The 17,914-nt window shown below is 41.6% G+C and overlaps 1 protein-coding gene across 1 annotated transcript; it reads left to right on the top strand.

Moving 5' to 3' along the window:
- Positions 1-1,089: 1,089 nt before the first annotated feature.
- Positions 1,090-14,497, top strand: RBM34 (RNA binding motif protein 34). Its single transcript, XM_060107970.1, has 11 exons — positions 1,090-1,194; positions 1,305-1,479; positions 1,702-1,838; positions 4,946-5,174; positions 6,441-6,500; positions 9,656-9,699; positions 10,782-10,865; positions 11,016-11,079; positions 12,350-12,389; positions 12,617-12,735; positions 14,156-14,497. Exons 1-11 carry the CDS (start codon positions 1,136-1,138, stop codon positions 14,432-14,434), a joined length of 1,290 nt encoding a protein of 429 aa, XP_059963953.1. The 5' UTR covers positions 1,090-1,135; the 3' UTR covers positions 14,435-14,497.
- Positions 14,498-17,914: the final 3,417 nt, after the last annotated feature.

Here is a 17,914-nt window from a genome sequence, read left to right as displayed (position 1 = left end):
CAAATATGGACAGTTGAGTTTTTCTCATCTTTGTGTGATACCACAAGCCAAAATAAGGGACTCAAATCAAAACCAGTGCCAAGCAGTTGAATATTGTTTTTCCATCACATTATCTGATGTGGACTGTAAAAAAGATCACATATATTCCCAGTGACTTCTATTAAGCAGCTCTCCAAAATTAGCAAATCGGTTCCCATAGATTCAAAGTTTGATTTTACCACCAAAACTACTGATCCAGTGATTTATCTAATGATAATCTAATATTTTTTTATTGCTTAAAAGTTAATTTACCACATATTCACTAGGTACGGTGAATGGGGATACAGAGCACAGGCTGAATAAGACAACCATTTACATCTAGAGAGACTGTTATATCTCTACTGTAAATAGCTGGGAAATCTTCCTAAGTGAGCTGGGCCTTGAAGGATGGGTACAATTTTGCAGGTGAAAATGAGGGGTAAAGAGGGGGGCGATTGTGGGGGAAGGAATAACAAGAATAAGAAGGAATGACAAAAGGTGAAGGAATAAAGAGGTGGTGGAAAAAAGCGGGCTTTGGGAAGGTAGGCCAAGAAAACAGCATAGTTTTGAGAGCCGAGAGCCCCTTTTCTTGGTAGAATAGAGCAGAGCAGGTTAGAGCTGTGGTCTCTATTTATTTTTAACTTTATTTTGAAATAATGTCAAATTTCAGAAAAGTTGCAAGAGCAGTACAAAGGAGTCCCATGTATCCTTCAACTGATTCACCAGTTGTTAATACCGTGTGACATACATCCCTGTAACTTCATTTCCCGATAAACCTCCCTCCTTCCTCTTCGACAACTCAGGGCTTTTCCTAAGTGTTTTCCCTTTGCTTGGACTGACACCCCAGTCCCAGGCTGGCTGATTCTTATTCGTACTTAAGGCCTCAACTACCCTCGGAAGACTTCCCTCCCAAGATTAGGTTTCAGACAGAGGTACCAACTGGTCCCGAAGCCTAGGCCCGGCTCTTCCGTCCGCTGTCTCCGCCCCCATGCCCGCCGTCTCCGCCCACAGGGCGTCCGCAGAGACTCCCGGGGCGGAAGGGGCGTGGCTCCGAGAGCGGAGTGGCCGGTACCCGGAAGTGCGGGATCACGTGCTGCCTCCCTGTCCGAGGGCTCGGATGAGAATGGCCCTGGAAGAAAAGAACAAACGGAAGAAAAAGCGGAGTGCGCGGGAGGGGTGAGTGGCGCGTGGCTCGTCTGCCTGGGCCGGAGTATGCGTTCGGGAGCTCGGGGCGCGAGGGGTGGGGCGTGGCGTCGTGTCGCTGAGTCTCTGATGTCCGTGTCTAGAGAGAACCCGGAGGACGGCGCTTGTGGGAATCTGGCAGGAGACTATGAAGTTGGACAAGTCGCCAGTAGTTTATTCCACGGCAAGCGGCCCTCCAGAGGCAGCACGGGTCGGCTGGCTTCCCTCTTCGGCTCTTTGGAGCCTCAGCTTCAACCCGTGTATGTGCCTGTGCCTGAAGTAAGTCATTGCATTCTACCCCGAATGGCCCATTAGAACAACTTTAGAAGCAAGCAACCTACCTTGCAGGGCATGCTTTCTAAAGTGGGGCAGATAAGGATCAATTTTAAGTAACCTTCCATTACTGGACATAACAGTGAGAGAGAAAAGATGCTACTTTAGAAAGACCACTAGATTATTAAGAAGGATGAGGTCTGAAACATAGCTTCAAACTTTTAAAAGGAAACCACCAAAAAAAGGAAACGGGATGAGGAGGAAGAAAGTTCATCCCAAATCCAAAGACCGCTTTTGCAAGAACCTGCCAAAAAAATGAAACTGAAGAAGAAACTTTCTGATGCAGACCGAAAGTTGGCAAACAGGTTGGTAAAATTTCTCTCCTAGCTGATGTTAAAGAAATTAGATGGTAAAGAAATTGACATTCTTATACCAGCAATGTTCATTTTAATTTTTTTCTCACTTCATAGTTATATTTTAAAAATTTTTATTATAGAAAGCCCCATACATTTTCAAAAGTTGAAAAGGATGGGCTTCCCTGGTGGCGCAGTGGTTGAGAGTCCGCCTGCCGATGCAGGGGACACGGGTTCGTGCCCCGGTCCGGGAAGATCCCACATGCCGCGGAGCGGCTGGGCCCGTGAGCCATGGCCGCTGAGCCTGCGCGTCCAGAGCCTGTGCTCCGCAACGGGAGAGGCCACAGCAGTGAGAGGCCCGCGTACCGCAAAAAAAAAAAAAAAAAAAAAAAAAAAAGTTGAAAAGGATAAGGAACCCCATGTACCCAGAATACTTGGCAAATCTTGTTTCATCTTTACCCTATTCATTTCCCCCTCATTATTTGGAAGCGAACCTAAGACTTAGGTTTCATCTATAAATATTTCAGCATGTATGGAAAAGATGAGTTTGCTTTTCTTAAACTTATTCAGTCAGAGATCAAATTTCCCCCATTAGTTTAATTTTTTTTAAAAAAACAGTTTATTTGAATTGACATCCATATAGCAGTACCATTATAGGTTCCTCGTTAACTTTCCTCAGCCTGTCAGGCCACTCTCTTCATGCCCTTTCTCTCTCTGTTCTCTCTTGGCAGGTGATCTTGTTACCTAATCTGATAATTTTTTTTTTTTTTTTTGGCTGCGCCAGGGAGCTTGCGGGATCTTAGTTCCCTGACCAGGGATTGAACCTGGGCCCCCAGCAGTGAAAGCCTGGAATCCTAACCACTGGACTGCCAGGGAATTCCCCTGAGAGTTATTTTTTTTACTTGCTAACAGTTGTGAGCTACTACTTCTGGTTCTCCTACTGCCTTTAACTATGCACATCTTTAATTTCTTCCCCTTTCAGAGAAGGGTGTCTTCCTCCTCGTCCAAGATTAATTCAATCACCTGTGCTGTTTATATATAGCACATACCTCTTCTGCCTCCTTAGGGTTTATGTCATCAGATATATATATATATATATATATAATCTCCTTTTTTCTTCCTGTATCTTTGATCTGTCCTCTCAAGATTCTCATCTTAAAAAAAGAAATCCAGCAAAACCCCATCTGCAGTCATATGTCCCTGTTTGCTCCATCCCCTCACACCTTCCCTTCATCGTCAAGCTTTTAGAAAAAGATGTCTATACTTGCGCTGTCTTCCTTTTCTTGGTCTGTTTTCTTTTCCACCAACTTGCACTCTGGTTGGTTGTTTGTTGTGTTTGTTTTTATGTGATATGACCATACTTCTGAAACAGTGCTCAGGGAAGCCATGCTGACCTAGGTAGAGAGTACAGCCTTTGTCTGAGTCCTCGCTTTTACATGTCACGTGGTTGCTTTTCTTCTTGAAGCTGCTGGATTCTTTGATAGCAGTGTTTTCTCATCCTCCTCTTGTCTTTCTGCTCCTTCTCAGTGGTATTGTGGGCACTTTTCTTCTGACTGTTCCTTAAATGTTGATTTCCCTCGGGATTCTGTTCTTGGTCATCTTCTCATGACCTTTTTCACACCCTTCCTTCTGGGCAGTCTCCCAGTCCTCGTGGCTCCACAATTCTCATCTCTCTTTCTTGATCTGTAAACCTGTATATCTGTTTGTCTACTGGCATCTCTAGCTCTATATTCATATAGACCTCAAATTCAGGATGCTTCAAACCGAGCTCATTATCCTCATCAAACCTGTTCCTCTTTATGAGTGGTACCATCAGCCTTCCTGTTGCCTGAGCCTGTGACTTGGGAGTCATCTTAGACTCTTTCTTTTCCCTGCATATCTAATCGGTTGCCAAGTCCTAATGATGCTGTCTTTTAATGATCTCTTTTAATCTCCTTCCTCTTTCCACCCTTTCCCTTGCTCTGGTGGGTCTGTTGTCTTCTTAGATGCCTGCAGTTGTAACTGTGTCCTTACTGGTCTCCCTTATCCAGCCTTGTCCCTTCCACAATTGTCTTCTGCTCTGCTGCCCAAATGATCTCTTTTAGGCACTTTCAAAGTCTTCAGGGGCTCCCTATCCTCTGTGGGATGAAAATCTAAGCACTTTTGCATAACAGGCATGGTCCTCCTTGACATACTGTCTCATTTCCTTTCACTCCTACTAGGTACTTTATATACCATAGTGAACAAAAACTAGACATTGACCCTCTCCTTACTGGAGCTTGCGGTCTAGTGGAGGGATGAAACGGTCAACATTTACTGAGGACTGACCATGTGCTGTACACTGCCTTTCCTCCTCTGAGAGCCTTTCTTGTTTCTTTTATGTTTCTACACCATGTATTATACATGTTAACCATTTTACGGTGAACCTTGCCTTTCGCTCCAGAGACTGGACTACTGAAAGGCCTCTAATAGTCTCTTTTATCTTTGTATCCCCAGAGGCTAGAACTGAGTAGTAAATACTTATTGAATGAATGAATGAATGAGTTTTATGACTCCTACTACCCATTCTGACCCCTCACTCCTAAGTTCCTGTTCCATTTCTCTTTTTGGACTGGTGCACTTACCCAAGCGCACCAGGACTTTACAATATTGGCGGAATTTACTTCTGACAAGCAGTCCTTTAAATATTGCAGTAGGAAATCTGATTTCTCCTTTTCGCCAGATTGCTTTTACAAAGTTAAGTACTTTGCCGGTATATTAATCGTCATAGACCCCCTGGGAGTGCTGCAGTAACCCTAGAATTCTAGAGCAGAGAGTGGAATTAGGCATTGGTAGAGTGTAAACTAAATCCCCAAAGCTTTAAGTGAGCCAACTTCTATTTAAATGAACTTTTGTTGCTCTGCTTATTACCTGGCAGTTTTAACCTATCTTCAGAAATTGACCTTAACTTTTTCTAACTCTTGAGTTTCCTAAAGATACCAGTCACTTTTTGATAATGCTGTTTAAATGTAGATGTATTTGTGAATGGTAAGTTGATATATAGGAGGGCCAGAAGTAGATGGGAAGTGTTTCTAATCAATGTGCTTTGTCAAATACTAGACCTGACTTCCATGACTTTTTTTTTTTTTTGACTTAAAAAGAGAAAATTCTTTAGCAAGTGCTGATTTAGAAGAAGAAATTCACCAGAAACAAGGGAAGAAAAGGAAAAATTCTCAATCTGGTGTTAAAATTGCTGATAAAGAAGTACTTGATGATGTAGATCAGACAGTTGTAAATCAAAGAAAGAAAATTCAAACCAACCAAGAAGAGAGATTAAAGAATGAGAGAACTGTGTTTGTTGGGAATTTGCCTGTCACCTGTAATAAGAAGGTGAGTGTGTAGTCTGTATATTGTTAATATGCAGAGAAATTAATAATTCGTGATTTTGTTTACTGTCACTTCATTAAGTAAGTCATTAATATATAACTTCATTATAAATGACTACATATATCATTCTATAGATTGATTCCAGTATCCACCTGCTCCTTTCCATTCCCAAAGTCACTGCCCTAATTCAGGCTTCTGCAGATCTTGTCTGAAATATTGCAGTGGTCTCCTATCTGGTTTTTTCCTCCAGCTCTGTCGTCTCTTATATGCCACTAGAATGGAAGCGCCATACGTGCAGGGATGTTTATCTCTTTTCTTCACTGCTCTATCCCTAGCACTTGAAACAGTGCCTGGTGTGTAGTAGAGGCTTGTTGAATATTTGTCGTGTAAATGAATGCATACATCCTAAGTTTCTTCCGTTATGTGGGGTTCACTAAACCAAGACGTGCCCTTTACTTTCTGTGTGTTTATGTGATAGTCACCCTGGTGGCAATCCCTTTGGTTAAAATCCTGCTTATCTTTTGAAGAACAATTTCAATTCCACTTTCTTAAAAACACAACAGTACTAGAAAGTTACTTCCTGGTTTTTCCCTTTCCCCCTTGCCCTTTTGTCCCCTAGCATTTGATGTGTGATTATTTTGTAGAACATAACCCATTTTACTTTCTAGCGTAGTTTTGGTTACTTATCTTCCTCAAGGGAAGGGAGTGTTTGTGGTGCTTTACACATTTAATAAGTTATTTTTGGATTAAAATTGCTTATAGAAATTATTGTGCAAGCTGTAAAACATATACATTCTTCACATCCTGAGCCAGTCATAAGAGTAATGTATAAAATTCATCCTAAGACTTTTCTTCAATCTGATGGTCTTAATTCCAGACAGTTGGGGAATTTCCCATGGTGACATAAGGATCCTTAAAATCCATTTCTGGTTTAAATAAGTCAGTGTGAAAAGATGAGAGAATTTATGGAATATATAATCTTAGTTTACCTGTAGTAAAGATTATAAAAGATTGAAAGAAAAAATGTTGTGTACCTTATAGATACTAACATGAACTTGAATTGTGTTTTCTTTTTATATAAGTTTCAGTAGAAGTTTTTTGTCTTCTAACTGAATAGTTACCTACTTTTCCTGAAATATTTTGAAAACATGGCAGGAAAAGATTATCAGACCGTTTTACTTAATTCCTTTTTGTGGTATTTATTTGATCTTCTGAAAGTGGACTGAAATATATATATGTGTGTATATATATATGTTTTTTTTATTTTAGAAGCTGAAGTCATTTTTTAAAGAGTACGGACAGATAGAATCTGTACGATTTCGTTCTCTGGTATGTGTTCCGCCCCCTTAAAATTGCATAATCTTAAAATGTTTTGCATTTAAATCCGACTTATTCATGTGTCGGTTTTAGTGAGATGGAGGAGCCCTTGACTTTAATCTTTAGAACCGACAGGCTCAAATCTAGCCCCAAAGAAGAATCACACTTGTATCGATTGCTGACTCTTGGACTTTGTTAGCTAATTTAATTAGTTCAAATAGTAAAATGCTTTCCTTACTAAGTGTACTTTGGAGGGTGGATGGGTGACTTTTGTTTGTGTGTCAGTTGAGTAGGTGGAAACGTTCACACCTGTTGAGTAGCATTTCTGGAATCATAGGTGTTCATATGAGGGGTTTGCATGACGTTGCAGAGCAGTACTTATGCTCTGACATAGAAAGATAAAGTATGTTTTAATCAATTTAATGTTAAAACTTTATGGAAATAAATGGTATCTGATTTTACCAACTGAGCACTCTGTAGACCAGTTATAGCCATGTTCCTTGGAGCATAAATAAGCATCATTCATATGTTTTTTAATGTAATTAATATATATTAGTATAGTATAGGAGATGTTTGTTCCTTGTTTCCAACTGCTCTTTCTCAATGTGATTGTCTAAAATGGGGTTTCTCAACCTTGATACTATTGACATTTGGTGCTGGTTAGTTCTTAGTTGTTGGAGGCTGCCCTGTGCGATGCAGGATCCCTGGCCTCCACCTGCTAGGTGCTGGTAGCATCTTCCCCACCCCAGTTGTAACAGCCAAATATATTCCCAGACATTGCCAGATGTCCCCAGCGGGCAAAACTGCCTGCTTCTCTGAAAGTAGACATTTCGCAAGTTTTTGGTGCCGTCTCCATAATTCCTATCGTGGTGTTTGTTCCTCACGCTTATCACGTATGTATTTTGTCTGCCCTTCTGAGTCCCGTTTCCTCATCAGATCCTTGCCTGACGCATCCACTTGGGTGTCCTGCCCATTATCAGCGCGTCTGTGCTTGACCTCTGTCAGTCCCCCACCCCAGCCTATGCTACCTGCTGTTTTTCAGCTGTGGTGTCTTCCCAAGAGGAGTTCTTTTTTTTTCCATTGTTCCACTTTAGTGTTCACAGCTCTTGCCAGAAGAGTTGCAGAGGCCTCTTACGGGTCCTGCTTTCAGTCTGCCTCAGATGCATCCATCGCACCACCATCAGCTTAATCTTCCTAAAGCACTTCCTCCTGGACCTCCTGCCCAGAATTCCTCCCCTCCACCTCCCCTCCTGTGAATATTATACACACCACCACCCCTGCCTTGGCCTGGAGTTCCCTTTGGGGTGCCTGCCCTGATTCTTCCCTGTCCCTGGATTATTGATAAGTCAGGTGACCCTGTTGTGCACCCTCCAGCACCCTATACTTCACTATAGTCCTTATGACACTGCTCTATCATTGTTACGCTGCTCCTGTGCCACCAGACTGTGAGGTGTGACCACAAACACCCTGTTTGTGTGGCTCCTCCTTGGGTCACTAGCACCTGGTGCACATCAAATACGTATGGCGTTCCCTAAAAGCTTTTCATTTTTCTCGCTGTCAGTGTCCTTGGTTCTTTGCCTGACAGCCTGCACAGGGTGGCCCTGGGGCCCTGCGTTCTTCTACATGGGACTGTCCTGCAACCCGGGAGCTGCCCTCCTTGCCGATCATATGCTTGGGCTTTCCCACCCTTGTCCTTTTGCTCAGTTCATTTGTTTTTCTTTTTAATTGACATCAAATTGGTATATAACATTATGTTAGTTTCAGGTGTTCAACATAACAGTTCAGTCTTTGTTTACCATGCAGTTGACCCCCTTCACCCATTTCACCCACTTTCAACCCCCTTCTCCTCTGGTAACTGCCAGTCTGTTCTCCGTATCTCTGAGTTTTGTTTTGTTTGTTTGTTTTCGGCTGCGCTGCTTGCGGGATCTTAGTTCCCCAACCAGGGATTGAACCCAGGCCCTCAGCGGTGAGAGCTCAAGAGTCCTAACCACTGGACCGCCAGGGAATTCCCTGTTTTTTTTTTTTGATTGCACATATAAGTGACATCATACAGCATCTGTCATTGACTTAGTTCACTTAGCATAATACCCTCAGCATCTATCCATATTGTCGCAAATGGCAAGGTTTCCTTCTTTTTTATGGCTGAGTAGTATTTCACTGTATATATATTCTTTTTGTACTTTATTGCCTTATATTTATTCATTTGTATCTTTAATAACAGAACACAGGTCCTTGAGAGCTCCTAGAAGGCATCCAATAGATGTGTTTTGATGACCAGCATTCCCATTTCAGTTATTCACGTAGGCATTTCTCATGTGTCATACTGTTTTCCTGTCTATATTTTGAGAGTTTGACCATATGTTAGTTTGAGCAGAACAGACTGAGAAGAAATAGTTCAAGTTTCTTCGTTTTACTATATAAACTATTGAATGACTAAAAGAAAAAAGTCTTCCAGAGATTTATAGTAACTGCCCTAAATGGGGTTGGCATTTATAGACACCCCTGGACTTGTGAACTTGCAGTCTGTATCCCTTTACCTTTGTGTTCTCTGTGCCTGGTGGTATTTGGCACACATTCCTGACAGTCACAGTTGCTGACTTGAATTTCCACCTCTCTAAAGTTTTCCCTACCTGCCCCCTTCACTCTTAGGTATGACCCTTATATGACTGACAGTAACGTGACTGAATATAAAGGAGATTCCCTTTATGTCCAATTACAGATACTGAAGTAGTATCTTCTTATTTATCAACTTAGTTAGACATATTTAAAATCATATAGCATACACAATATTAATTTAGAAGTGTCCCTTTTCTCCATGCTGATTTTATAAAACAATTTTCCTTAACACTCTTCACGTGTGTCTTCAACATCATTGTCCCCTCACGACCAGAGATCCCTTCAAGTCATTTGTAACTTCCGCCTGGTTTGAGAGTCACTGCCTGTGAAATCTGAATGTGGCACTATCATTGGAAATGTTTGTCCTCAGCCACCAGGTCCTGTTCATACAACATTAGGACAGTTGTTTCTGATTCAGTATTTCCTTAGAATGTTTTTAATCCCATCATATCAGACTTAGATATTTAGAATTCAATTAATTAAAATATAATTATTTTGAAATAATATTTCAAACAATGATTTTTCTTTAATACTTTTTTTTCTCTTAAAAGATTCCAGCAGAGGGAATTTTGTCCAAAAAGTTGGCAGCAATAAAGTAAGTTTATAATTAGAGAAAGGGAGTAGTCATAAATTCTCTTCCATTTTGGTTAAAATTGAGATCATTTCTTAACCTCATAGATGTTTGTATTTGGATAAAACATCATGTTTTATTGTTTTCTTATGTCTGTAATAACATATAAATTTGTCAGATGTTCGTCTTCAAGCCTCAACATAAATCGTAGGATCAAGGATAAGAATTGCAAAATAACTTAAAATGTGCCACAAGAAACGAGAAATTTCAAGGACGTTTAATCAGGCATAGTGTTTGAAAAGAATAAGAAAGTTTTGCATTTAAAAATTCTATTGTAAATCATAAGTATCATATTTCATCAATTCTAAGGCAACATTTCCCATACCTTAACATTTTAAAAATCAAAATGCATCTTAAAATCAGAGGGGCCTCATGGTTGCTATTGGCTGGCCAGGTTTTTCCAGGGAAATTCTATAGGTCACACTATAAGATGGAGAGATAAATGGGGAATCCTACAGATTAAACAGGAGTCAGAAGACTTTTCAAGTTGAAAACTGGACAAGACCAAAGTATGTCTAGGAGTAGACACTTGGGTGATAAAACCACATAGACACGCAGGGAAGTGGTTCCTATAATAATTCCCTAAGCTGTACCTGTCTGTGTAGTTTTTATTTTACAGTAAAAAGGAAAAAGCACGTTGTCTTTCCCATCTGTGTGTGCCTTTGATACAGAGCTGCAGCTAAGGTGATGCTGGGTTAGCCAAAAAGTTCATTTGAGTTTTCCTGTAAGGTGTCACTTGAACCGTTTGGCCAGCCCAGTAGTTACAGTGTGGTGGGTTGCCCGGGGGCACTTGCTGGTCTCTCACAGTAATGACTAGTAAGGAGGCCTGGGTCACGTGTATCAGCCCATATCTGTGTAAGTTGTGTGCTATTTTTTGAGTTACTACTAAATATTTATTAAAAGAGATGAAACTCCCCCCAGAAATTCTTGTCATATGTGTTGAGAGTGGAAAACAAGCTATATTTATTTCAGTGAATTTGAGATTAACAAATTTTACATTGTCTTTTTTTTCTTTTCTTTTCTTTTTTTTTTTTTTTTTGGTATAGACGTAAAATTCATCCTGATCAGAAAAATATTAACGCTTATGTTGTGTTTAAGGACGTGAGTGCTGCTACAAAAGCACTGGAAAGGTAATTTCATCTCTTTGAGGTTTGGACAGAATTATTCTAATTTAAGTGTGTATGAGTCCATCCTTTATTCTTTGGTTTCACTTCAGAGCAAATATCCCAGTAACTCAGCACTCATTTTTAACAACAATTTTTCCTTCGTATTTATACCAGAAATGGGGCCCAGATTGCAGATGGATTTCGTGTTAGAGTGGATCTTGCATCTGAGACCTCATCTGTGAGTAGTTCTGAGCTTGTGCTGGGAGAGCAGTGGGATCAGCAGGGAGCTTGCGGGAAGCACAGAGGAGACAGCCTTTGCCCTCTGTGGTCTCAGCTAATGCCCTGTAAGTCAGCATCAGCTTCAAGAAAGTGGTTCCCACCCGTACGTTAGATCCAGTAGTCCTAGAGAGAGAGGCCAGAAGTTACGTTAGAGAGCATCGGGGCCAGCACCTTGTTTTATAGACTGAGGTCTAAAGTTAAATCAGTCATTAAACAGTTTTTGAGTCTGTCCTCTGTGTCAGGCATTCAGTGCTGAGATACAGTCTCAGTTCTCTAGGAGTTCACAGGATAGAGGTAAAGATGAGCAAACGATTTTATGATAAATACTGTCATAAATGCACAGGACGCTTTGTCAGCTCAGGAATGGAGCATTTGATTTGGGGGGTTGCCAGCAAGAAGGGACAGAGGGTTTCCAGGAGAACCAGGTGTTCTATCAGTCTTGCAAGATGAGTCTGTTAGCCAGGCAAAAAAATTTTGAACAGTATGAATGGTGGGGACCAAAACCTAATTTGCTGAGGGAATGGCAAGAGCCTGACACAGTTAGTAGTGGCTGGCGTGTGAGGAGGGGCGGGATAAGAGTAGCTGTTGGAGAAATAGGTGGAGGCCAGTCATGAAGACCCTGGCCTGCCATGGGGAGGAGTCTGAGTTTTGTCCAGAGCTGTTCTTCAAGGTGTCTTGAAACGGATGAAGCGTGAGTTGCAAGAACTCACCACAGAAACAGAGTGCGTTACGGTCGGTGTCAGGGTGACTAGTTGAGAAATGACAGAGGCCTGGCTGACAGCCCTGGCTTTGATTGTGGACCTGGCACGGGGTCCGCAAACTGGCCTGAGGGCCCAATCTGTTTGCAGCCCGTTTCTGTTAATAAAGTTTTACTGTCACCCAAGCAGGCAGGTAGGTACAGCAGAGTTCACAGCAGAGTGGCCCACAAAGCCTAAAATATTTGCTTTCTGGCCCTTTCCAGAAAACGTTTGCCCACCCCCAATAGAGCAGGCCTTCCTTGAGCACTGCTGTGGGTCAGTGCCAGCTGTGAACCGAACCATTCCCTGCTCCGGGGCTCGCTCACGCTCCAGCGGGGAAGGCGGAAGAAACGGAATCAAACGGGCCTGGAGGGCGGGGAATCAGGAGATGGAGCCCTGTCAGATGTGTGGGGTGAGGACAAGGGTGGACTTTAGGGTGACTTCCGTTTTCTGCTCCATGAGTGATTTTTATTAACCCTCTTTGTGTTTCAGAGGGACAAGAGATCTGTATTTGTGGGGAATCTCCCATACAGTAAGTTTGTTTAAACAAATAAAGTACCTGTTTATCACTGAAGTAATGCAAATAACATCTGAGTTGGTAACATAATGTCTCGCTTTAAGACTACCTTTAAGAAGCGCGGGGTGTAACTTGACTAATTACCTTGATGCTATGCTTACCCTTGGTATATTATGAAACATCTCCAGCTTCCTAAGGCGATTCCAAATCCTCACTTCCACTGGGGTTGAATCTGTTTTTAGAAGCTGAAGAATCTGCGGTTGAGAAACACTTTCTGGACTGTGGGAACACTGTGGCTGTAAGGATCGTGCGGGATCAAGTTACAGGAGCCAGCAGAGGCTTTGGCTACGTGCTCTTTGAGGTAGGGAGGCTGATACATTGTCACTGTCCTTGAAGTGTGCCTGGAGAGGCTGTCACCGCTGCCCTGCCCTTCAGACGTAACTCTCACTGTCACCCTCAAAATTCCACCTTAAGAAAACTACATTCATAACGCCACAGTATAATAGACTCCTGTTCCTATAAATTGCATCCAACCAAGAGATGTTCTAGTTATTTCTCCACATTAATGTTGTTAAATAATGTTTTAGATACTGGATAGTAAAGGTATTAAATCTCTGAATCTCCACCTTCTGTAAAATGGAGAGAAGAACTGATCGTTCACTCAGGTAGAAGAGAATGTTAGTCTCTGTACAGAATTGGTTATATTTAGTTCACTAAATATTAGCCAGTGTCTCATGCCTAAAATTATTAGAATACACATGTGGCCCGGCGGCCCTTATGTTTTCTTCCCTTCACAACAGCCCATCCGTGTACTTCCTTTCAGTTTTTACCTGTGCCGCCTGTTTTATGGTCAAACTTAGTGTTTGTGAACATAAGATTCTGCAGTCTGCTTTATGTTGTTTTCTGTCGTGTAAGTATGTTCCACTGAGCGTGTATACTGTCTTTTCCTTAGTGTGTCCCAAATGTTGCATGTTTGCAGTGTTCTCTCTTTTTCTCTGTAATAATGAGATCAGAGTGGTTATGTTTTTTCCTTCAAATGTTTGCCTCCATTTTTGGATTACTTCTTTAGGAAAGCTCCCCAATGGGTTACCACTAACCAGGTCAAGACATCTGATCATCTTTAAGGCTCTTAGTATGTATGACCAGATGGCTTTGAAGAAATGTGGTCACAGTGGCCATCATGACTGTGATGTAGTTATCTCACTGTTTCTCTGCTCTGTCTCCTGACTGTTGATAAGTTTGTAAAGTCCTTTAACAAACATGTCATGAATATTCAGGGTGGTTAGCATTTAGTGGTTCTCTATTAGAATAAAAGAATAATAGAATTTTGGACCTAAAGGGAACCCTACAAGGCATCTAGTCCGACATCTCAAGGACTGTAATAGAGAGTTCTCTGCTCTCAAATCAACTAGTAGAGCAGGGCTTTTTCAGGAGGAGCCTTGTGAAGAGGAGGTTTATTGGTTTAAAAGACACTATAGGGCTGACCTCGTTAATTGAATTTACATTGAGAAAAATGAAGCCTCTTAGATTGTGACTTATCTGATTATTTGACAGGGCAGCTTGAGTGCTTCCTGGGGAGAAACTCATGAGAGGGAGCATGGTTAAAACTACAAGAACAGCTGCTTGTAGTTCAATACTTCGGATTAGACTTCTTGGCTGTGGAAATGAGAGGGGTTTCTATATGCAAGCTTGAAAGCTCTAATCCAGAAAAGTCACCATTTTACTCGTTTCTTTGCACATGAGTTTCTGGTGAAAATTTAATATTTTGATTTTTATTGCAGAATACAGATGCTGTTCATCTTGCTCTGAAATTAAATAACTCTGAACTGATGGGAAGAAAACTCAGAGTCATGCGTTCTGTCCATAAAGAAAGATTAAAACAAAATTCAAATCCTAGTTTGAAGAATGTCAGTAAACCTAAGCAGGGACTTAATTTTTCTTCAAAAAATGCACAACATTCTAAAAGTTTGTTTATTGGAGAAAAAGCTGTTCTCATGAAGAAGAAAAAGAAAGGACAGAAGAAAAGTGGACGAACTAAGAAACAGAAAAAACAGAAGTAGCTATCCGAAGTGTTTTCTTTGTTTTCCCCACTGACTACTGGTAATAAAATTGTGGTAAATCCATGTATTGAATTTCAGGATTTTTTTACATATTGTGAAACATGGACACTTTTTCAGTTATTCACATTGCAATAGTACCTTTGAATCATTTGTTTTAAGGTGTAGGCAGATCAGTCACCATGTTAATACTGCTGATGGTATGAGAGATGATTTTAGATGTAGGGTGAACATTTAGAATTTTAGTGGTTATGTATTATTTTACCATATGTTGGAAATAATTAACACTTCAGAGAGTTAAGAATTACTTGGGATGAGACTAAATTTAAAAGTGAGTAAATTTAAAGAAAAATGAAGTAACCTTAATACTGATTGTATGTAGACAAAGTATCTAAATAAAGTGGGAATACTGATTGATCTAAGGTCAAATCATAATCCCTAAGAAGTAAGGTTTTGAGGTTTGGTATATAATAGCCACTCATTTTTCTTCCTTCCTCTTGCACTTAGGATAAGTGGAGTTCTGGGTTTTAATTTTATTTCATCAACCTAATAACTAACCGACAGGGATTTTGTATCAAATGTTGCTCTGATTTCTTATTCTTAATTGGTGATTAGACTGGTTATTAAAGTTCTTGGTAAATTGGCTATAAAGCAGATTTTTACTTTTCTATTTTTAATTTGAAAAATATTCTCCCAGGAAAACGTGATTCTTCTTCTTTTAATATAAATTTATTTATTTTTATTTAGTATTTTTGGCTGTGTTGGGTCTTCATTGCTGTGCGTGGGCTTTCTCTAGTTGCGGCGAGCAGGGGCTACTCTTGTGGTGCGCAGACTTCTCATTGCGGTGGCTTTTCTTGTTGCGGAGCACGGGCTCTAGGTGTGCGGGCTTCAGTAGTTGTGGCTCGTGGGCTCTAGAGCGCAGGCTCAGTAGTTACGGCACACGGGCTTCAGTAGTTGTGGCTCGTGGGCTCTAGAGCGCAGGCTCAGTAGTTATGGCACATGGGCTTCAGTAGTTGTGGCTTGTGGGCTCTAGAGCACAGGCTCAATAGTTATGGCACATGGGCTTCAGTAGTAGTTGTGGCTCGTGGGCTCTAGAGCGCAGGCTCAGTAGTTGTGCACGGGCTTAGTTGCTTCGCGGCAAGTGGGATCTTCCTGGACCAGGGCTCAAATCCGTGTCTCTTGAATTGGCAGGCGGATTCTTAACCACTGCACCACCAGGGAAACCCAAAACTTGTGATTCTTAACATCACTCAGTAGAATGAAACAATATTTTTTAAAATTCGTGTTTAAAGGAAACATTTGCTGAAAAAGTATGGTAATGAAGTCACAAGCTGTAAAGTTCAACAAAGAGAAGGAATACCCCTGCCTTTCCTTGGGACTTAACCTCGTGGTATATAGCCGGTGCCCCCTCCCACAAACCTTGCCGAGCTGGGCCTGTATCCAGGAGGGAGGAGTGGCGGTAAACCAGGGGCCTGATCTGAGGTAGGCGGATCTGTTATACATGCATCTTATTACTTAAGTAAGAGAACTGGGGGACACTGAGTTATTGGTGATTATTTTGAAAATCCTGTCTTTTGGGCATAGCACAGGGAAAACCTAATGGATCTTTAAAATGTAGCTCTATGGGGCTTCCCTGGTGGCGCAGTGGTTGAGAGTCTGCCTGCCGATGCAGGGGACACGGGTTCGTGCCCCGGTCTGGGAAGATCCCACATGCCGTGGAGCGGCTGGGCCCGTGAGCCATGGCCGCTGAGCCTGCGCGTCCGGAGCCTGTGCTCCGCAACGGGAGAGGCCACAACAGTGAGAGGCCTGCGTACCGCAAAAAAAAAAAAAAAAAAAAAAAGTAAAATGTAGCTCTATGGAAAGCAGAAAGAGCTCCATTTTCCTGTATGCAAGGACTGGATATTTTATGCTTAGTATCTTCTATGGTGCTTAGAATCTTGTTTTTCATAAGTAGGGTTCAGTAAGTACTTGTCACTTGATAGCTCTTGAACGTTTTTTCATATATTTCCAGTTAAATTTATATAAAGATGCTTTATCTGTAGACTACATAAACTATCTCTATAGACTATAATTTCATTGTATTTTCTTTATAGTGTGTATTTTATTTATATGCTTTTTAGTGTATATAAATAGATATAATTTTAGTGTCCTTAACATAGAGTGTTGGTCTTTAGGTTTTCATGTAAAGAGTCCTGGAGTGGGGTGTAAGGACATCTGATTCTTGACCCATCTCTCTGGCTGTGCATGCATGACCTTGGACAAGCCTCTCAACCTCTTTATCTAAATATCCTGATTGGTGAAATAAGGGGCTTGGACTAGATCAGTGGTTTCCCTCTTTTTTGACTGTGATCTGCAATAGCTTTAATTTTACACTGATCAGTACAAACATTGGTATATTTAACTGACACACAAGTTTCACAAGACAGTACTGGTCCTTACTACACGTGTTGCCATCTGATATTTTTTATCCTATTTTATTTAAAACACGTGATGGTCCACTAAGGTCATTCCACAACCCATTAATGATTCCACTCACAAGCAACATGCTTCAGGGATTTCCAGGCTGTTTCTGTTTCAGGATTCTATGCTTATAGGTATTTTACAAATGTTAAAAAAAAGAAGTATTAAAAACTGTAGGGTGGTTGAGAGATTCAAAGGCACGGGTGTTGCACTAACTGTGCTTTGTATAAATGTGTTGCCTGGTTTCTTGGACTCATAGCAGTGACCTCACATTTACATGGCATTTACTCTATACAACACAGGGATACAGAAGAACAGCATGTTCTTTGTTCAGAGTCATAATCTAGTGGACACAGTCTCAAATTTCCAAGAGGCCTCATGTCATCTGTGTGGCCTTGTGAGTCTTCTGTCCCAACACCCCGGGGGTTAAGGACATACCTGTATCAGTTGAGGTGCACTTTTTGGGATAGGAAGAATCTGTATGTGTGCAGGATATAAGGAAAAGCTTTTTTTTCCTGTTGTGTGCAATCCTCTGATCTCAATCATTTGCTTTGCTTTGGTGCATATGCCCCTTCACACCCCACCGCAGTCCTGTCAATGCACATGTACCTTTGATCTAATTTCCAGTCTTTTATAGGGTCTCAGGTCCAGGCAGAAGGGCTTTCCTAGGCTTTTGGACTAGGTTAGGAGCTCCAGCTAAACGTTTCCATAGGTACCCCTGCAATAACTAAATGACACCAACTACCCCAGAGTTGAGCCAAACTAAATAGGTTAAGTGGACAGTCCCCTACAAGACTGCCCTCAGGGCTTCCCTGGTGGCGCAGTGGTTGAGAGTCCACCTGCCGATGCAGGGGACACGGGTTCGTGCCCCGCTCTGGCAAGATCCCACATGGTGCGGAGCGGCTGGGCCCGTGAGCCATGGCCACTGAGCCTGCACGTCTGGAGCCTGTGCTCCGCAACGGGAGAGGCCACACCAGTGAGAGGCCCAAGTACTGCAAAAAAAAAAAAAAAAAAAAAAGACTG

The sequence above is a fragment of the Mesoplodon densirostris genome, chromosome 1 (genome assembly GCF_025265405.1).
Source record: "Mesoplodon densirostris isolate mMesDen1 chromosome 1, mMesDen1 primary haplotype, whole genome shotgun sequence".
Lineage (NCBI taxonomy): Eukaryota > Metazoa > Chordata > Mammalia > Artiodactyla > Ziphiidae > Mesoplodon > Mesoplodon densirostris.
The sequence above is the reverse complement of the archived record's forward strand: the minus strand, read 5'-3'. Positions and strand labels throughout refer to the sequence as shown.

Bases quoted from the DNA above. Each gene is read 5' to 3' on its own strand.
- RBM34 (XM_060107970.1), top strand. From the start codon at position 1,136: ATGAGAATGGCCCTGGAAGAAAAGAACAAACGGAAGAAAAAGCGGAGT. The intron at 1,480-1,701 runs GTAAGTCATTGC...AACTTTTAAAAG, and splicing joins TGTATGTGCCTGTGCCTGAA to GAAACCACCAAAAAAAGGAA. The intron at 11,080-12,349 runs GTGAGTAGTTCT...TTTGTGTTTCAG, and splicing joins TTGCATCTGAGACCTCATCT to AGGGACAAGAGATCTGTATT.